Here is a 21,988-nt window from a genome sequence, read left to right as displayed (position 1 = left end):
ATTGATCATCATGTTTCCAGTTGAGCACAGAGAACTACAGGCACTCAATATGATGGTGATGCAGCATCTCACAAAATGATTTTTTAAAATTTAAGTAAAATTCTTTTGTCCAAGATCATTCCAGTGGATATGAAAGAGTAAAGCATGGTGTCTTAATTTCTGATCCAAGTGGGCACAGCATCCCTGCCCCAGAGAGGAAATGGCTTTCTGTCAGCCCTCATCTGCCCTGGGAAGGATCATAAATAGCATGCAGGTTTTGCTTGCATCATCCGGGGTCTTTTCCCTTGGGAGAGAGAATGACTGGAAAAAGAACTGTATACACATTTGTCTAAGTCTTCTATTGACTTTGGGAGGATTATGATGGCTGAGAGTCACCAGCTCAGCTCACTTAAGACATTTTGGAACAATTAGAAAAAATTATGAAGAAGTGTGTGATTTGGATATTAAAGACTAGAAAGAATGGGAGGGTAAAAATGGGACAGTTTAGACAGACAGAGGGATATTAAATGCCTGCCAGTATATTTGTAGAAGTTAGGTCTAATCAGTCTCAATCAGAACTAAAAGTGAAACGAAATATAGATGTTGAGTAGATCACAATTCACCTTCCAGGAAATTACTTTCTTTTGCCCCTGTGTGCATGATACAGTTGAATAATAACATGTGGCTACACACATGTCCACAAAGTGATATAGTTAAGAAACTGGATTGGAAGCCAGTTATGGTGGTACATGCCTATAATCCCTGATCTTTCGAAGCTGGGGCAGGAGGACTTCTCTGAGTTTGGAATCACACTGGGATATATGGTAAGTTTTAGGTGAGCCTGGGCTACACAAGGAGAGAGTGTCACAAAAGGAAAAATAAATAATAAAGCCCTATGATTTGGAAAAGCATGAGAAGCCCCATGTAGACCTAGGGGTGTTCTAGTCTGACAAGCCCTTTTGGGTATTTGTGTTCTAATAAAGCAGCCAGTGTCTAGAGCTGCTCTTGGGACCATGAGCTTTCTTGTAAACCCAGTGGTTCCTCATTTTGTTAACAAGTAAACGTGTGATTTAAAACTTACATATGTAATTATCTCAAAGTAATGTTTTTGTCATCACCATCCTATAATATACATGAAGTAATTTCTCTCTTTTTGTGAAGCTGTAAAATTTAGAAGTTTTAGTAAACTTTTTCAAATGGGAAAAAAAGTAAGTTTGGGTTATATGGTCAAAAGCAAAATGACATTTGTCATCCCCTTTCATCTCCTGAAGCTAGTACACTCACTTCTGATAAGAAAAGAAACAAAATTAATGCAGAAATAAATAGCTTTATTTGTACTGAATTAACAGTGGTATTTACCATTTGATGATTAAAAAAATTATATATCGTCGGTCCTTGGTTTTAGTTGCGGTGATTAAACTGGGGTCATGTGCACGTGAGGCAAGTACCCTCCCACTGAGCTACATTTCCAGCCCTAAACATTTTCTCTGATAAAGTGGTGGGATATTTTCTTCACTGATGCTGGCTGAGAAGGAAGCTAGAGTACCAGAAAAGCGGATCAGAAATGCTTGCATGCTGGACTTGGTGCACCCAAATCCATCTTGAATTCTGTGACTCCTCTTGACCCTGCCTTAGTTTCTCTCTCTTTCATACCTGAAGCAGTTGCTCTCCTCTAAGATTTATTACCACCGCTCTGAATCTGGGCTGGCACCATGACTACTTAACAATTAAGAACAGTGATAATAGCCTATGCAGCTCCCACAACAAGAGGGGTAGCTTCCTGTCTCTGGGAATAGACAGTTCTCATCAACAACGACCATGCTGGGAGAAACTCAAGCCATGTGGAGAAGCCCCGTGCTGCTATGCCATTTGACATCCAGTGTGCTCCCAGCTGATGTCTGGTTTCACGTGTGAGCCACCTTGAATGCCTCAGCCTCCTTGTGCCTTGAGCTGATTGTGGCCCCAGCTGGGGTCAAACAGCACAAGAACCACCCAGCTGAGCCCAGTGAGCCTGCAGCCTAGTGGTGGCTGTTGTAAAGCTAGCTCAAGACAGTTGGCTTCACAGCAGTACATAATTGATATATCTTCCCCAGAAGAGTTCTGAAACTGAGGCCTTGGAAGACCTCGTTTCCTTTAAACTATAAATAGATAATCCTTGAATTGTTATGTCTAATCCTTGTAACTAATTTTTGAAAGTCACTTGGCAATACTTAAGAAGGCTTTTATTTTAGAAACTAGATGTCTTAAGGTTTTCTTAAAGTCTGTTTTATTCGTAATTGTATATTCTAGCTACTTTATTCTCCCATTGAACTAATATATAAAAATACATAATAGGTATTATATATATATTTTAAAAGTATTGTTTTGTTTTCTCAGTAGAAACAGCATGAGTCCCACTTCCTTAAAATCTTAGCCCTATTGTTTAATTATTATTTCCTGGCTACCTTACCTGGGTTGCCTGTCTCTATATTTTCAAGGTGGATGGACATTAAAGGCTGAGAGAACATGAGACATAATGTATATTATGATCTTAAGAATTCCTGACACATAGGTGGAACTATAATAATAAGCTCAATAAACACAGCTTTTATTGTTACAAAGGAGGTAGTAATTATAGGGTTTTAGAAAGCAGTAAGATTTCATCTCATTTCATGTTTCTAAGAGCACATGGGAATATATGTTCCTGGGTTTCATTAAGATGGGCTTTACAGGGTTAACAATGGCATGCCCTTGAAGTGCTCCCTATAAACACATGTGTTGGATCCTAGGAAGGCTCCAGTCATAGCCCCACGCTCACTGGCTTCCTCACACTTTTACTGCTGCAGAGGATTTGATGGAGGGCTGAAGGCAGCAGCTTACGCTTGTTCTGCAGGGAAGGAGAGAAGTAATTTAGAAATTCCTTTTATTCTTCACTGCTGTCCTTCCTTTCCCAATTCCACTCATTTTCTAATTTAATAGAAAAACAAATCAAAAGAGTTTTATAGGAAACTGGATTTCTACAAGCTGATGGGAGCAAGGAGCCACAAAATTCACAAAATGTACATCCAAGGAGGAAACATACATCCTAACATCAGATTTGTGCAATCTGAGCCAAAGAATAGTTGTGGAGGTCTTAGGAGTCTGCTCCATCTTCGGTGTTTTGTTCTAGTTTGTGTGTAACATGATCCTTTTCTTTGTAAGTGACAAGCATTTTAATAAGACAACTGGAGAATCAGCAGCAGCCCTTCCTGTGATTAAGGTTAATATGAGGACTAGAGAATGAGCCAGTGACCTTTTCTGTAACTCAGGCAAGGCAGGTAATTGCTATTGGTATGAGCGATATAACACCTTTTCAGAGCTGTGGGTTATGTCCTTGGTGTTCCCTCACACCTTTCAGGCTGGGAGATACCTGATTCCATCCAGCCTTTGAAATTTAAATGACCTTGGCTATGGATAACTCCCATTCAGTACTTGAATGTAAGGTTTGAAAGCATTAAGTGTAATTAGAAATGGTAATCCTTGAAGGAACTGTAATAATTGAGGATATCAAGTCACTATTTCTATTTGAATATTTACATGAATACTGATAATAAGTGACTATTGATATTAAGTGCTTTAGTAGGGATCTCTTGCACTATAAAATTTCATGTCCATCACTAGAATCTCAGTTAAGAAAACTCTCGTTTCTTTCAAACCAACTAGATTAAGCCAGAAAACAATCAGGAACAACTTCAGAATACTGGTCACTGGTCACTGGAGTGCACACATGCAGGCTGTGTAGAGGTGAATTGCCACTGACTCATGTTTGCCTGGGAGCTTGTCCTAATCTTGGTTACAGTTATGCAAATTAGACCGGGCTTTTGCTGTTGTTAGTGATTGGACTACAAACACAGTTTAAGATGCGTCGACTCATTCATAATTGTGGAATAATTTCATCTGGAAGGAAATGATAATATTCTTACCTCCTGGCATGTGAAATGGCCTAAATATATTTCACAGCAGCAGAATCACGCTGCATGAAATAAAGTGTGAATAGTGCAGATTTTCTTAAGACTTGAGCATCACATCTCATTGCCCTGGGACTGTGTATGATGGTTCTGTAGTATAGATTTAGAGCACTTTTTATGATACCCCACCCCCCAATTGACATAGATGAATAGAATGGTTCCTTGGAAACCATTTGGATGCCTAGGCTCAGTAAAGTGTGGCATAAATGCTCAGATACACAGAGCATGCACTGACATACCACAGAATGCCCCCCCACCCCCCCGCAGCCTGTGCTCTCTCCTTTGGAAGGAGAGTCTCTTCCATTTCTCCCAGTCTTTCAAGGACCATTTCCAAACAGAGCAAAACCAAACAAACACAAACACACACAAAATCAGCATAGAAGTTATTTGTAAATTAAAGCTAATGAAAGCTAATGTCCAGAAGGCATGCTCTTACAGACGCCTCTCAGCACTTGGAGTGCGATTCTAGCTGAGGACTTGTGGTGTATGTTACAGTGCCCAGGGAATTCAAGCCTCCTCCCTCTGCAGTGTGGAGACAACATGAAAGGCTGATTTGAAAATGAAGCGGTAGAGAGAGAGCTCATTGCTCCTCACACTTTGATGTTATTCTAGTCTGCTCTGGATGAAATAAGGGGATTGAAAATGCGAAGGACAGAAAGACATGGGCTTTCCCCCTTTCCTCACATTCCCACACCCCACCCTGCCCCAGCATGCCCTCAGCGTTTCGCGCTGGGCATTGCGCAAAGTCTTCAGCCTCAAAGAGAGGGCAAAGGCAGAGCTGTCCATGGTTAGCAAACAGTGTTCTAACTGCGGCTTGCGGATCAGGTAATAAGAGTCCAGTTAGTGAACAAAACTTGTTAGAGGGCTGGCTAGGGAAGGGAATGCTCTCTCCCAGCAGCAGGCAGGAAGAAATTGCTGTTGAAAAGCTTACCTCTCTGGGGAGGAGTCAGAAGTCAGACTTTGCCAAGCCTCAGGTCTAACCCAGAAGGTCCTCCCCCCCCCTCCAAGCTTTGTTAGATCGCTAGCATCATCCCTGGCTTTTTTTCTGACCCCACAGTGGGTGAAGGAAAGGCAGCCAGCAAGACTAAAAGCAAGCAAGCAAGCGAGGTGGAGTGCGGGGTGGGAGGCTGGGGCCTGCTTTAGTAGAGGGAAATAAAAAGAAACAGGGTGGGGGCCAGGGGGAGACCCAGTTTAACTGGTGCCTGGCTGCTTCTCTTTTTCTCTGATGGCCTTTATTCTTTTTAATTGGATAAAATAGGAACTCACTGGCGGACCTTGTTGCTGGGAGTACTGTACTCATTAGAGACTAGCCTGCAGTGGAGTGGGGTCGGGGCGGTGGGGGGGGAGGGAAGAGAGGGAGAGAGAGAGAGAGAGAGAGAGAGAGAGAGAGGAGGGAGTGAGAATATATATATTTAGGATGAGGACGAGGGAGGAAGAGAAAGAAGCTATGAAGAAGGAAGACTGCAGAGGAAAAAAGTGACTGAGCGCAAGAAGGACAAAGAGGAGTGGCTGGGGTGGGGGTGGAGGCAGGGCGGGGAAGGGAGTCACCGCCCCTCCTGGCTCCGGCTGCCCTTGCATCCTTGTGCAATGGTACTGTTTGCAGTGATGCTCAGAGGGCAGGCACCTGCTGCTCTGTAATGATTCAGCCTCTTTCAGCCGTTGCTGAAACACGACAGGATGCTGTTGCTACTGTCGCTGCTGCCTCTCCTGCCACCGCCGCTGCTGCTGCCGCCGCCGCCTCTGGTCTTGCTTTTGCTTTTACTTCTCCTGCATGACAGTTGTTTTCTTCCTCTAAGCAGACACCAGCTTCAGACGCTTGAGGTGAGAAACATGCCTTTCAGTTTGGGATACTGGTTTACTTAATCAGCTAGGCATCGGCTGCCTTCCTATTTTGGTCCCCTGCCTTCTTGACCAACCAGGATGGTTTGGAAAAGCATTTGAAAGAACTGGAAAAGTGTCCCAGAAACAACAGCTCAAGATATTTCGGTACACTTCTATTTCATAGTTGCTAGAAGCCCTTTCTTTTTCTTTTTCTTTTTTCTTTTTTTTTTTTTTTAACTTCTTTTTCTTGCTTCCTCCTGAGCTCTCTTACTTTGGATAATGGCCTTGGACTTGGGTGCCTTATCGATTTCCCCTTCCAAGATGCTGTCTCATTTGGTTGGGGGGGGGCTCTGCATGGTAACGCACTGTGAGAGAGGCCAGGCCTTCTGGAGGTGAGCCGATGGAGATTTATTCCCCAGACATGTCTGAGTTAGCTGCTGGGAGGTCCTCCAGCCCCTCCACTCAGCTGAGTGCAGACCCGTCTCTCGATGGGCTCCCATCAGGGGAGCACATGCCAGATACCCACACTGAAGACGGGAGAAGCCCTGGACTCCTGGGCCTGGCAGTGCCCTGCTGTGTGTGCCTGGAAGCTGAGCGCCTGAGGGGGTGCCTCAACTCAGAGAAGATCTGCATTGTCCCCATTCTGGCTTGCCTAGTCAGCCTCTGCCTCTGCATTGCTGGCCTAAAGTGGGTATTTGTGGACAAGATATTTGAATACGACTCTCCTACCCACCTTGACCCTGGGGGGTTAGGCCAGGACCCTGTTATTTCTCTGGATCCAACTGCTGCCTCAGCTGTTTTGGTATCATCTGAGGCATCCACTTCACCTGTCTCTAGGGCTCAGTCTGACCCTGAGGCTCATATTACAGTACAAGTTGGCAATGTTGCTGTGGCCTCTGAACCTTCAGCAGTACCGACCCGGAAGAATCGGCTGCCAGACTTTCCTCCCTTACTCTCTACTGCACAACCCTTCCCTTCTCCAGCTCGGACCCCTGAGGTGAGAACGCCCAAGTCAGCAACTCAGCCACAAACAACAGAAACTAATCTCCAAACTGCTCCCAAACTTTGTAAGTAGAGAGCAAAAGAGAGATGATGGTGGTGGTTAAAAGAAAGGGTGGGTGGGCGCTTCCAGGTTTTCTCTAGAGGTCTATGTCCTTTGCTCTTGTCTTTTTAACTGGGAGGTTTTATTTGATGAATCATGTGACATAGGGGAAAAATCATATAAACCCATAGGATGAATCAGTTTTTTTTTTTTTTTTAACAGCCCTTCCATATAGCCAGACTGTTAAGTCTGAGGTTGTAAACTAAGCATGTTCAGGTCATGCTTTGGATTTAAGTTAAATTCTATTTCTTTGCAACACCTTTATAAGTGAATGCCTGATGGTCTTTCATATTTTAATGGGCATGTACCTTCTCTATACCAATAAGTATTGTTTGGGATCCCTCCCCTGCTTTGTAGAGTTTCTTTTGTCCTTCTCCTTCTTACTAGGTCTCCCTGTATCCCCAAGCTGCCTGTCATGTTTCTCCAGCTCTTTCTCCAGCCTTTTTGTCACATCTCCACACTTCTGAGTTTTCATTGTTTGATCCTGATACTGCAGCAAGTTCTCAGAGCACTGCTGAACTGCACAGGTCATATTTTTGGTTACTGTGCAGTTACCAGAGGCATATTTATTTTGTTCAAGAACAGACTTTAATTCTCCACAGAGGGATTTTTCCGTAATTAATTTTGTCTTCTGTAATCAAATATTTAAATAGATTCCTTGCCAGTCATTAAAAACTTCTAGGACCATTAACAAGGTACTTTTCTTTCTTTCTTTTTCTTTCTTTCTTTCTTTCTTTCTTTCTTTCTTTCTTTCTTTCTTTCTTTCTTTCCTTTCTTTCTTTCTTTCTTTTTTTGTATGTGTGTGTGTCATTTAAGCTATTGCGTTGCCACAGTCTGCTTTTATAACTTTCATGAGAAAAGACTCCATGCTAATAAAACAATACAGAATGAAACACTGGTGTGTACAGAGGTCATAAAGGTTAGCTTTATGACAGAAAGTTGACTGCTGTGACACCATGACTAGCCAGATTGTTCCAAATGAGCTTTTCTGGTTACAACAGTTAAATAAATGTGTTTTTTTGGTGTGTGTGCTTTTTTTTTCTTTTCTTTCTTTCTTTTTTTTTTAACCATTGATGAATTACTTAGTAGAAAAAAATAAGAGGTGAGAATTATTTTATTCTCAACAATTCGTTTAAAACACTTGAGTGGTAAAGCAGCTGAAGGAAGAGAGTCTGTGTTAAAGCACCCATTCAGTTCTCCCTCTAGATGGTAAGGAAGAATAAACAAGACCTCCTCCAGACAGCCCTGTTCAGAATGAAGTTGTGCAGTGTGCTAGGAAATGCAGGAAAAAACACTTGATCCGTGATGGTGAGTTGGGATCTTTTTGACAGGTTCCAACTTCAGTGCAAAGGCTTTGAAAGGATGCTTGCTTTTTCAGGTGTAATTAGGAGAGCCTCCTGTATGTAGGCGCTGCTTTGCATCTTCATCAAATCCCTGAAGCATCATTAAAGATCTGACAGACTCTCTGCCTTTGCTGCCTCTTCCCACCTGGCAAAGTGACCGGAAAATAATACCCAGATGAAATGACAGGCTATAAAAAGCAAGTGCGGATCCTGCAGAGAGAGGCAGAACTTGTCATGCAGACAAGGTTACTTCTTTGTCTTTATTGTTTTCAACTGAAAGCGTCAGTTAAAAATGTGCTGGCAGAGGTTGAAGTGCCCAGAAAAATTAAGGTAGCTCTTTGAAAAACTCTAGCCAAACTGTAATTTTGACATCTGATGAACAGACAAAGAAACACACAGCGCAGGTTCCTGATCTAGGAACCAATTAGAAAGGACTTGGGAACTTTTGAGAAATTGGTTTTGAAGGGAAGTTCTTCTAAGTGTTTTATATAGTGTATATTCCTCTCTCTCTCCCTCACTCTTTCTCCCTCTTCCCTCTCCCTCATCCCTCGCCCTTTCCCTCCCCTCTCACTTTCCTTTTTCCAACCCTCTTTTTCTCTCCCCTCTCTCCCTCCCCCTCTTCTCCTCCTTCCCCTCCATCTTTTTTTTTTTTCCTAGCCAGGGCATTGATTTTATGGCATTAGCAATAAGTAGGGAAGATTTACTGCTGCCTAAAAGCCTCACAGAGGCCAGCTCTGGCCTGAACGCAGCTGCAGCATTCTCAAATGTGTCCGGACAGACATAACGTCTGGGAAGCAGTATTCTCTTGAAAAGTTGCGGGGGTGGGGGGGAGAGTTGGTTAAAGCTTTAGACCTGCAGGGTTCTCTATGTGAAAAATGTAACTTTCTGGACTTAGGAGCTCAAAAAGCAAGACTCAACATCTGTGAGGCAAGGTGCAGGAATGCTGGTTTGCAGACTTGTAATTGGTTGCTTTTCTGTTCTTTAGAAAGGCATCTTCATTAAGTAAAAGGAGAAGACAATGCTTAGAATGGTGCCATCACCTTGCATGCTTTCTCATCCGTGTCAATCAAGAACGTTCAGTTTAGCTGTAGAAAGAACTGGGCTTTCTCTCATGATGCAAGGTTTGACATGGGCTATGCCATCTTGGCTTCGGTTTTCAAGCGACAAAATCATCTCTGAAACACTCTTTGCCATGCCTTCAGGACTGCACCCTCCCTTCCTAGATTTCCTTCTGTCTCATCAGCACATTCAGCATCTCAGGCACAGAGCTATAGCCTTCAAGGTCATTGTCTGTGAAGGGCTAATTGATTCTTCTTCATCCTGGAGCCTGAGAGAGTGGAAGACAGGCAGACATTGCCTTTCTGTCTGCTCTCTTAGTCACAAGCCAAATTGCATGCCCTGTCATGAGATTTTATTTTATAAATGCTAAAATTATTCCCTTCTTCAAGGACTCTGAACGAATTCTCTATCTTTGGTAGAATGAAAGTCATAACATGCATTTGCTTTTAATTGCCTGAACTTACGGTGTTTATGTTAGCGTTCTAAAAATGAGTATTATTAATAAGGTAATACAATTGTCTGTATGTGTGTGGTTTGGTATGCTAAGTACCCATCCAGACTTTAAGAAATTGAATACAAAATTGGAGTGAAGACATCCATACTTATATTTTTTACTCTGAGGTTTTTTTTTTCTATCATCACTATGGTTATATTGTCATATTAAGCTTATGGTTTTTATAAGTCATACAATACTTAAAACTATTTTGCCTCTATTTGCTATAGTACAAACCCAAGGCCTCATGTGTGCTAGATATATCTTCTATTATATCCACAATCCAAGCCATTAACTTTTTCCTTTATCTAAGCTTTAATACTTTTTCTGTCTTCCATTTATATGAATAGAAGTGGCTTTGGGGAAGTCAGATGCTTCTGTGGCTAGAGAAAGAGCTGATTAATTAGCTTTTAGCCAGGAAACTGTGGTACCATCTTGAAAGAAATTGCTTTTGGATGTTAGACCCTACTTGAAAGCAGACTCTTGGAGGCAAGAGTAGATGGGTATTTTTATCTCAGGCCAAATTTGTTTTGCTTTTTCTGAAGTCTTCACTGGTTGCTTGACAGGTTGTTGCCACAGCGATAGTTTGAACCCTGCCATCTGTAGGAGATCAGCATGATGAGTTGAATATCCCAGCTAGTCTTTTCCCTCGATTTCAAAGCCCCTTCCATTTTTAATTCGAGTAGATTCTTCTCCTCTCTCTGGATGACTGGAAGGTATTTTTGGAACAGCAAACCTCTAGTAACTTCTCTCAAACTTAACCCTCCCTTGTTTAAATTGGAAGACAGTAAGAATTGCAAGAGGCTGACAAATAACTACAGTTTGAGCCAAATGATTAAAATGATGAATGAATCCCTTTACTCCAATTGACTAACCTGAAGTATCCAGGGACATCTAAAACAATAACATTACAGTATCCTGTACTTCTGGATTTAAGCAAGTTCATACACGTATGACCATATGTGCACACACACACACACACACACACACAGGAGTCCACAATCACCAGTATTTCCGCCTCTCATCTCTCTGCTTAAGGCTTTAGCTGGAAACTAACTCTAGTGTTTTAAGTGGCATTCAACTAACAATTAAGCAGGTACTTCAACCAGATCCACTTGTCAAGCATGTAAGAATCATATGACTAAAATTGAATTTTGCTCTCATCTTCCTGTTCTGCTTTTATTGAATTTTCTAGCAGGGTAGTCTTTTCCCTCTGTGCTGGATCATCAATACGGTGTTGTGCTTGCTGATGGAAACAGCTCGAGTTGCCCAGGGTGAGCTGTTTTCTAACATGTAGCAGATGGCCGTGTGGCTTACCTCTTCCTTGATTGTCCCACTTCTGAGATTTCCTCCATATTCCTTTGTGATACACAGAACAATCTTTTTTCCCTCCTACTTTTCCAACTATGTTTTGAATCTGTCCAATTGTTATGCCCATGCAATTTGATTTTATATATCATATCTTGCTGAATTTTAAATATCTTTACCTATCCTTTCATGTACCACTTTATTTTATTTTAATACTGAATGGCATTTAAAACTAGTCTGTAGCTAATAAAAGCATACGCATGTTTCTTCCTGGAACAGTCAACTTAAGCTTCTTTTCCTCTCCTTCATCTCTCTTCTTTTCCTTTTCTGTGATGGATGGAGGCTTCTCCACTGACTCAGCAATATCATTTTATCTGTATACCATGTTTATGCATTTCCAGAAAATGATTATGTCCTAAGACAGGCACCTGAGTTCTTTTTCTGTTCCCCTTCCTTTTAACAACACTTCAATGTGGTATCCCTTCAAAGCAGGAAGGAAGAGATTGCAAAGATTGAATAATCCATGTATTAAAAAGTTAATGGCTGTCTGGAAGCTCCTGGAAACTTAGGCTATAACTCTTGTTCATTGAGCCTTAGTAACTTTCCAGTAAACCATAAAGTATACCACATCTAGTTCTATGCTCACTTTTTTTTTTCTATTTTCACTCTGTTCAGTGTTACAGGTTTTCTCTAAGATTTCTTCCTCTTCCTTCTTCAGCATGAGCATGTTAAGTATACAGCATATTATTGCCCCTGCACTCGTCTAGACTGCCAGGCTGGCAATGAAAACTTGCTGGATGGCAATGGGCATCGTGGCCTTCACGGATCTTAAGCTCTGGTGGAATGGAAGAACTCAGTTTGGAACACATCTGTAGATATATAGACTATATATATGTGCACATGCATACATACACATACTATCTCATGCCAACATTTCCTCTCTTGTCCTCCATTTAACTCTTTTCCTTCCTGGCATATGTCTTTCCCCCACCATATGCTAAAACTGACCATCTGTGTAAGAATATCCTTTATGATATAAAGGTGCTTATCCCACCTCAACTACCCACAGGCCTGAGGAAAGTGATGTTTGGCCAGAGTGGCACAGTTTAATCAAGCCCTCTAAGCAGAGCAGTCTCTAGAGATAGAGAGTGTGTATATATATATATATATATATATATATATATATATATATATATACAATTCTTCTAGTATATAAAAGTTGTAGTGTTAGTTTCTGATTCTAGTGAGCTCACAGCTGTAAATGTTTTCATTTTAATATTCTGCTCATACTTTCTATGCGTTCTCTTGCTTTGTAGAGAACATCCACAGTAATAACATTTTCCCAAGAGTTTTAAGTTTCACTGCCCAGAGAAAGGCTAGAATCTGGTCATCATTTATGAGCTCTCAAACCACATAAAGACCAAGCTCCATACACAATTTGGGTGAAGGTTGATTGACTAGACTTGAATGAAGTCAGCTGCTGCAAGCTTTATTGTGGTACCTTTGACTATGTATGTGCGTGTGTGTGTGTGTGTGTGTGTGTGTGTGTACATGAAGGTTATATTTGAGTACTGCAGAAGGTGCCTTGTACTTGTGGCATTGGTTATGCTGAAAGGGTTTTGGAGACTGAGTTATTCTCAAGTGGGGAAACACAGGACTGGGATGATGAAGTGACTGGCTCAAGGTCTTTATAGTCAGTTAGTGTCAGTGAGGAAGACTAAGGCTCGAGGGATCCTATTCGCACGCTCTGATTTCCCCCCAATTATTTTTAGTTATTATATTTAACAATAAATATCACTATAATTCATGAAGTATTATTTTCTCATTTATTCAATTCTAATTAGTAAAGCTTTTTACTGTTTCACTGCAGAGAAAATTATACACCTGTGATTTTTTGAACAGCCCTCTGGAGATTGGACAGCATCGTTCAGTGACTAGTATATAAGAGAAATTGTTTTTGTTTTGTTTTGTTTTGTTTTTAAACCATCAAAGTCACCCCAGCTAAAATATATATCAGTTATTGGGAAAGAAATTAATTCCTCATGGAGAGTCCTGGAGCAGTGACAGACACTTGAGGCAGATTTGTGGGCCAAGCAAGCTCTTAAGTGTTTGGCCTCTAATATCCCTCACAGCTCTGATCTTTCAGCCCCTTCTCTTCAGGCATTTTATTTTACTTCTGGGTAAACTTGAAACTTAATCCCACTAGTCCCTGTTCCCGACAAGCAAGAGCCATCGTCTGAATGTGCATGTCCTTCTTCCTGTCTGGTGAGAGCGGTGCCTATGTACTGAGGCTCTCAGAGAGGTCACTGGAATACTGGAGAGCCACAGCCCCTAGGCTTGAAACCTGCTAAATGCCTCCTCTTATTCTGTGTTTGACTATCTTCCTCATGTTATCCCTTGTGATGCTGACAGTGATGGCTTGTCTAAGCCTTAAGAATAAATTTAGTGGTTGGGGACCTTTGAGCTGACCTTATGTGCAGGTGAAGGGTTGAAGAGGCATAGTACGTGAATCCTGCAGGAGAGGCTTGATGGCAAATGCCAGGCTAGTCTTAACAGTCGCTGTAACCTTGAAAGAATCACCCCTGGCAATTTGGTTTTTACATCCAAACAAATGAGGTCTTTCTTTGCATTTCAGACTTATGTCTGCACGAGGTCATGGGTTTAAACATTTCTGGGAAAAAAGGGTAAGGTGTCTTTACAAGAGAATCAAGGATGAGATTAGCTGGAGAGAGCGTGAATCCTTGCTTTAGAAATAGAGCTTGCGCTCTCTCTTTGTTATTCCAAAATAAGATTTTCTAATCCCAGAAGACATAACTTGAGGCCTGTGAGCTATATTTAACATTTAACAAACACATGGCAATAACAATTTACATAGAATCATTTTTATGAACTAAATCAAACATAGCCATTATTATAATTTAAAATATTTAAATATATACAATATATATTTGTGCAGATTGTTATAAATAATTCATATATGTAATAAATGTCCTTAAATAAAAAGAAAATGACTCTATGATTAATGGATAAAACTGAATATATCACTTAAGCTGTACGGGAAGAGATTACTCATTAATACATTTGGGCAGGAGAGTGGAAGAAGAAAAAACCTGGGCCCATGTACAATAAATAGATAGAGGTCTTTAAAAGCAAAAATAACGTAAGATCTGACATAGAAGAAAATAATTGTAACACACACACACAACCTACCACCTTCTCCCCCCACCCCCGACACTGAATTCCACTGTAATAAACTTAAATGAAATCTTACTTGGGAGGCTATTGATTTCAGCCCTAAGGAAGATAATATTTTTATAGTACACTGACCATTTTTTACACAGAGAAGCAATTTTGTAAGAGCTTGCCATATATAAAACTGTACAGTAATAAGCATAATAAATGTGTTTTCATTTGTTCTTTAATGTAGAACTAGGAATGTATTGAAACTTTTATGGTTTGATCATTCTGATTCTCATTGGTTCAAGTATGATAGATATATTGCAGAAATTAAACTGTGAATCAATAGTGGAGCGGTGTGGCATCTAGTTACAAGGCAGAAATAATTTGATAATAATCTAGGTCAGATGTTTACCTGGGAATTGGCATTTTCCTGACTGTGCAATGCAAATGGCAAATAGCCCAAACAGAACATGATGGAAGAGAATGGGATGCTTTTCTGGGTGAAGCATTTTAAAATTTTCATCAGAAGCATGCTGTAGGACACAGGGTCTGATATGCTGCCGTGTTCTGCAGTAGACACCTAAGTGCTGAATTGCTTTTCTTGGGATGGCCTTCTCCTAGCTGTCAGTTCTCTGGTGCCAAAATATCTGTAACTGACAGCCTGTGAGTGAACATTAAACTATGTATACATTTACATAAATGCACTTAGAAGAGGGGAGCAGCACCCAAGAGAGCATTGGATGCAAGAAAGCTTGAGGGTTAGGCAGAAAATTGACACTAGATTTCTCAGGCTACAATGACATTGGTATAAGATGTGGGTTATCAGTTCATTTCCAAGCTTGCCTCTCTTCCTTTCCTCTTCTCTCTTTCATAGTTCACATCCCAGCAGCTTCTCTCTTTCCTCTGTGAGCTAATATGTCACCATTATCGCTTCCTCAGGGATCTCCCTAAATGTCTCTGCATTTCCCCCTCTCCCTGTTCTAAGACCAGCGTCCCAAAGTAACAGGGTTGTGGAGTAAGTGTCCCAGAGTAGCTGTGTGTTGGGAGAGAGAGAGCCCGTGAGACCTTAACCACAGACTGGACAACTATTAGCCTGATGACTTTGATGTTGCTCCTTCCTTTGCTAAGTAGCAGGAAGCGTTTGCGTTATGAAATATGTTGGAGTCACAGCCATAAAAGCTCCATAAATAAATGAAATGATGTGACAGTGGAACTGAACGCTTGTTAGCTTTTGTTTGTAATCCCTTCGTGAGTTTCCTGGGTCATAATTGCTGGCTCTTCTGGGAGCAAAAGGAATCGGTAGCCATCGATTGTTACATGATGCCAAGTTTTGCTTACAAAGCAAATCCTAAGAGTGATTAGTGGCATGATTCACACTGCAACTCTGATCTCCCTTTCACTACAATCCTTTAAGCTGGATTCCATGTTGGGAGACATGCAGGTCTGGATCTTTGTAAGAAAGAGAAAAAATTTCTGTGAAATAATCACCCAACACATTGCTGAAAAGGTGAAAAAAAAAATACAAACTAGTTAAAGTCCTTTTATCTTTTTACTTAACTGACAACTGAAAGACATCCAAATCTCTTTGCACTTAGTTCAGTGTTGCAAGAACCTAACTGATAATTTTAACTGGACCTTGGGTCTAATATTTATGCCAAAGATTGGAATCATAGCTGAAAGACCTTAGTTTTTCCATATGTTTAGACAGTCTATTCAAGATTGTTGACTTTTCTGTATAGCTAACGATTTTTCACCTTGAAATTTAATTTATTTTAGGTTGCAATTATAGTAATCCATGATGCATGTTGTTACCAAGCTTTTAAATGAAAAGCCTTATAATTCTAAATCCTGTGATGCTTTGAGGACAGATTATAATCTCATTCAGATATATAGTGAAGATTCTAGCTTTGCTACTAAGCAACCTCAGGCCTTTGCCTATTTTGAGTTTGTGTTGGGTTATTACATAACCAAGATTTAGAGGTTTATGCCATCCAAAGGCAGTACTTGCCAAACCCCTTAGTACAGAGAAACAAACCCTAAGATATCACACTATTTACCAGCAATTGTACAGAATTCGACAATTTAGATGATATTTTAGTGTATATATTCCGTGCTTTCATTGACATAGTATATACTAATCAAATAATTTTCTATATTTCTAATTTGTAGTTCACCTCAATGGGGCTTATGAGTCAAATATTTATGGAATTTCACAGTTTTAATCCATCCGATTTTAAGCTGATTTAACTTTTATAAAAGAATACAACTTTCCTTAAGAAAGGCTCTGCTCTTTAGGCATCAGTGACCACTGATGAGATGGAGAGAAGAAATTCCTTGTGTCTCAAGGTTCTTGGATTTAGTAGGTCAGAGTTGAGTTCCCAGATGTCTTCATTCTCTGTTGCTTCTCTCTCACATGCTCATTGGAGGGTAACAAATCGTTAGACATTGATCATAGCATTACTGTTCTTTGAACACATAAACACGACTGGATTAGTCATTGTCCTTTATGGGACTTGTTTTGAAGCTGATTGTGAAATTTTGTGATTCACAAAGTCGAAATTATTTTAATTCCATTTTTATTCTTTGAGTCTCTCGTAGTCAATATTTAGAAAACACTCGCATCGTCTCATAAATTCTTCTGTAGTGTGTGACGTCCTCCCACAGAAGGACCCCAGACTTGTTATCTAGAGAACCCCAGCTGTCCTTCACCTCCCACCCATATGGACGTATTCCTACCAGCTGGGACTCAACCCTGGATGTTATTTTATTTCTTCCTTTGATTCTTTCACGCATTCTCTTTCTCTACCACAAACTTTTTGTTCCTTGTAGTAATTGCTACCTTTCCAGATTTTTCTCAAGCCTTGAGTTTTACCTTCTAAATAAGATGTGGTACCTTGTCCTCAGTCCCCCTTTATTTGCTGCCTAAGCTACATTGGGACTTAACCCCAAGGCTGACTTTTGAAGCTTTTTCTGGATTGAACATTCGCTAAGACTCAGAGTTACAACTAATTCACTCCTGTGCTCTGGACAGTACCAAATAAAGTGTTTTATTTGAAACAGACCTGCCATTTGTATATTTTAATGAATAAAAAAAATATTGCCAAGGATGAACTGAAGGCATATCTTAAACCTATGAATCTACCCATTACAAAACTTACTGAGACAAAACTGGAAATTTTAACATAATTTGCAAGGCTTGCCAGTGCTGTTCTCTTCTCTTTTAAAATTCACATCCCCATGCCTGCTGACCTGAGTTCAAAATCAATACCCAGGACCCACACAGTGGAAAGGGAGAACCAACTTCTGTAAGTTTTTCTGACTGTGACACACACCCGCGCACGCACACACACACACACACACACACACACACACACACACACATGTAAGTAAATGAATGCAGTAAAGTTTTAAAACTTCATATAGCCAGGCTTTGGAGCATATACATGCAATCTCAGCACCCAGGAAGTTGACACAAAAGGATCAGAAAGGAGTTCAAGGCCACCCTAGGCTCCATAATAAATTTGAGATCATCCTGAGCTACACAAGACTGTTTCAAAAAAGAAAGGCAAACAAACAAGAACAACAGTGAAACTCACAAAGATTTATCATCATAAAGCAAAAAGGACTTTATACGACAAAGGATTTATCTCATGGCATAAGGACTAAAGTTTTATGTCTGGGTTGGAATCTCAGCCCTGTTTCTGGTGGGCAAGCTATTTAAGTCTCTTTGTCTTTATTTCCTCATTTATAAATAGTGTTGACTGTGCTTTATTCATGGGCCTGTGAGGATCAACTTAGTTAATGAATATTAAGCAGTTCTATTAGTTCCTGCCTTGGAGTGCTCTCCAGACAAGAGCTACTATCACTACACATTTTTACAACCTAATTTCACTTCCTTGAACTTGAAGCTTTGTCATTACTATGTCAGGCTTGAAGAAAAAAGGGCAGGGATTCCTGAGATCTGCTGATAAAGATGTGGAAGCGTTACTACTTTGCTTTAATTTGCTTTTTTCCCTGTGTGATTTGTGTTGCCATCAATTCTGCATTGTTCTAGGGGATTAGAAGAGCAGAGAGGGACTGCATCAGTCCACCTGTCAGGGAGATGATGAAGCGGTCTGATACAGAAAGCTGCCCTCCCTGGCAAAGTACCGTGCATTGACACTGATATGTCAATCACCTGTGTGTGTCTGAACTTATTGCTTTGACCTTTCACTTCCATGAGGCGGTAGGCCAATCCAGAAGATGAGAAACAGCTTCTCAGAGCTGTGGGAGAAAAGAATTACAGAGTCCCTGAATTCCACAATAATCTTGCTCTCATAGGACAGAAATCTCATTATCAAGATAAACTCAGTGAATTAAGAGATGATTGGTGCTATCAGCAGCAATAGTGATTTTGAAGTCTCTGGGATTTATTAAGAAATCTCACGGAAAAACTATTAACATTTAAAAATAGCGATCATATGGATAAGCTGGTTAGAATATTTTAGTTTATTCGTGAAAACTAAAATCCATGAAGGTGCAATAATTGGGTCTGAGGTTCCGCATGTATAATTAGCAAGCAATGGGAACTAGTCAACAAGGCCCTGAGGTTGGAGGGATTGTAGGGTAACAGAGACTGCCAGTTGTTGGCATTTAACAGCTCAATCCACTCAGAGATAACATACTTGCTCTTCACTAGAATATGGAGGTATGCAGGAAACATGGAAAATTTTGCTCAAAACATTTAAAGTATAAGAAGACCGATGACTATGAGGAATGGAATACGGCATCCTCCGATGATGGGAGTTTCAGTGTGGTCCTTGGAAGCATGCCTGTCCTTCTGAGGTATTTTGGGTATTAATTGTGCTGAGAAAGGCCAAAAGCAAAACAAACAAGCATAGTTTGTTGGGTGCATAGTGAATGGACTAGTTTGGTTGGTGTGCAGGGATTGGTTGCGGACACATAACATTGACTAACTATGTTATCCTGTGATCAGTGCTTAACATGCATTATGTAATCCTTGCACAATTCCATGATGTAGGTACTGCTGTTTTCCTTCCTTTAAAACTTCATGACACAGAGGACATTAGAAGCACAGAGAGTCACCTAATAAAATGCTAATGATAAAGTGGTAGCCTGGGCGATGATAAGAATGGAGAAAGGAAGTAGGGAGTAAAGCAAAGGTGTAAGCCAGGTCATAAAGATGGGAGTCCTCAGACTAATCTGATGTGGAAGGAAGGAAATGCTTTTGCATACGTTATGACTGAGAGGTTATTAAATTAATAGATCTCTGAATGGCAGCATCATGCATTCATTCAACATGTATGATTAGGTTGTATAAGTGGGTTTTTTATTTATTAATGTATGGAATCAGTGGATTTATGATAGGAAATGACTGTCCCAACTTGCAGGGAAAATGCAATATTTCTTCCCGATAGAACCATTCAGATGATGTAAATCATTCCTCCCTTGATAAACTAATGATATGTATTTATACCTATATATCTATATACTAAGAATACATATAAGCAAACAATATAAATGTGAAAATGCTAAAACATAGACTACAAGGGCATTTTAAATTTACTTTTCAGTGATATTTACTATTGCTGATGAACCTAACCTTTTAGGGAAAATATCCCTTTTAGTAGGCGCTAGAAATTTATTTGCTAATATGCATATGGGGATTAGAATTACAAATGGAATAACATATTAGGTTTGTATTTATCCTATTACAGTTTATAGTCTCAGCATGGGATGTGTGTTCCAGGCTACTGAGCAGTGCAAATTTTTTACCTCCTATATACACACAGAATAGTTAAAGATGTACATCCCTTGCGTTCAGTTTAGAAAATGACTTCTGAATTGCAGCTGTTACATGCAGCTTTGGCAGACAATTATTAATGCCATTCTCAATTTGTAGCTCTTTCATCCATGTCCTTTTGGTGAGACATGCACTTTGTTCTAAGAAAAGTGCTATGTGCTATTACAAAGCTGAGGATGTCATCAGTGTTTGTATGCGCACGGATTTAGATTTACAAAGATGGTAAATGAAGTGAGATGCTATAGCTTCGAGCACTGTTTTAAACATCAGTTGTTGATATTTGGAGTTTATTATACATACGTGGCTCTGGATATAAATAATCACTATTCAAAAAATGAGCATTTTCTCATCTAGGTGTGTATTTAAAGTAGTGATACTTAAATTGATATCATTAGCAAATTATTTTTAGAGTGAAAATCTTCAAAGTATAGTGAAATAGCCTCCGGTAATTAAAGCGATGTGTGAAAGTCAGTTCCTTGCATAGTGTCCAGACTCACTGGAGCTGGGGCAGAGGCCTGACTGCTTGTGTGGGTTTAAGTCTGTACCCTGTGCACTCTGCCTTCAGGTTACCATAGAAATTGCCAATGTTTCCATCTGAAAATGGCAGTAAAATATAGGAGAACTCAGTGAGACCAACTGACTCCTGCCTTCAGCTCTCACCCTTGTCAACAGAAGCAGTGTTCTCATAATTTCCAAGGGTTGGAGTTAGAGAGAAAGGGGGGGAGGGAAACCAACCTTATCATATCATTTTTGCCTCCTTGTCCTGAGCTGCCCTGAAACTGCTGCATAGTCACCAACACTGCGGACCCCCAAATGAGATACCTGCTGCTCAGTTTCAGCTGAGATAAAATATGTATAACATGATATTTTCCATCTCAATTATTTTGTGGTGTGCTACTGTGGTGGTCAGTACATCCACATTGCTGCGAAAGAGATCTTCCCAGAATGTTTTCAGCTGCCAAGTCTGAAACTGTTCTTTTGAATATCTTGCTATTTACCCCAACCCTTCAGTCCCAGATAGTCACCATGCTTTGATTTTGTATACTTAATTCCACTAGATGTCTCCTATTATATGACTTCCCCAACTAAACTTCTTCTCTTTCTTTCTTTCTTTCTTTCTTTCTTTCTTTCTTTCTTTCTTTCTCTCTCTCTCTCTCTCTCTCTCTCTCTTTCTCTCTGTCTCTCTTTCTTTCTTTCCTTCCTTCCTCCCCACCCTTTTTTAGCAGCATAGTACCCTCTAGGTTGCTCCATAGCATAGTATCCATGAGAAACTTCTTTATGAGGCTGAATGCCATTCTATCGCATGTGTACCTCTGCTCCATCCACTTGTCCGTCAACAAACTCTTGGTTGTTTCCACTTCTTGATTATTGTGAAGAATGATGATGTGAACACAGGTGTGACAGCAATTTGTTTCCTTTAAAATGTGAAGTTATAATCTATTTTTCCAAAAATCAAATTTGCAAAAAATATTTCCTGTGACAGCATACTAATAAACTCCATTTCCTTGTTACATATAAATAATTACTCTGGGGTAACCTTGGCTCTGATAGCCCTGTGGATTTGAGAAGATATAGTACATACTTCCTAGAAAGATTCTTCTAGCTCCTTTTTTTTCTTTTCTTCCCCTTTTGATCATTTATAACCATCCTTATCAGATGCGTTAAAATTGGCTGATTACTCACAAGCATATAACATTTCATCAGTCTCAAAATGAAGTTGCATCATGGGATTTTTGTAAGAATGATCTTGTGATCCTGTTTTGTGGATAATGATGGTTAGAAGAAAGCCAGGGTTGCTATGTTGGTTCTTGACAATGCAAGGTCTTGGCTGGGGGATTAAGTGTTTGCCTGCCAAGCCTAACAACCCTGACTTCAGTCCCTGGAACCCAGATGAGGGTGGCAGGAGACAACTGT

The 21,988-nt window shown here is 40.3% G+C and overlaps 2 protein-coding genes across 14 annotated transcripts in view; both read left to right on the top strand.

Moving 5' to 3' along the window:
- Nrg1 (neuregulin 1) overlaps nucleotides 1-21,988 on the top strand; it is a 1,043,775-nt gene that overhangs the window by 925,204 nt on the left and 96,583 nt on the right. For 6 of the 13 annotated variants that reach the window (XM_060381582.1, XM_060381581.1, XM_021639209.2 and 3 more), the window contains exon 1: nucleotides 6,179-6,853. The exons of 6 other annotated variants lie outside the window; for them this stretch is intronic. In XM_060381582.1, coding sequence (XP_060237565.1) covers nucleotides 6,187-6,853 — 667 coding nt within the window. In that variant the 5' untranslated portion in view covers nucleotides 6,179-6,186. Of the gene's footprint in view, nucleotides 1-6,178; nucleotides 6,854-21,988 lie in introns of those variants that run through there. One more of the 13 variants, XM_060381591.1, reaches the window with a different exon arrangement.
- On the top strand, nucleotides 5,643-5,828 carry LOC132653603 (uncharacterized). Its single transcript, XM_060381594.1, has one exon. It carries the CDS (start codon nucleotides 5,643-5,645, stop codon nucleotides 5,826-5,828), a length of 186 nt encoding a protein of 61 aa, XP_060237577.1.

The sequence above is a fragment of the Meriones unguiculatus genome, chromosome 4, assembly GCF_030254825.1.
Source record: "Meriones unguiculatus strain TT.TT164.6M chromosome 4, Bangor_MerUng_6.1, whole genome shotgun sequence".
Taxonomy (NCBI): domain Eukaryota; kingdom Metazoa; phylum Chordata; class Mammalia; order Rodentia; family Muridae; genus Meriones; species Meriones unguiculatus.
This window is presented reverse-complemented; position numbering and strand designations above follow the sequence as displayed.

Bases quoted from the DNA above. Each gene is read 5' to 3' on its own strand.
- LOC132653603 (XM_060381594.1), top strand. From the start codon at position 5,643: ATGCTGTTGCTACTGTCGCTGCTGCCTCTCCTGCCACCGCCGCTGCTG.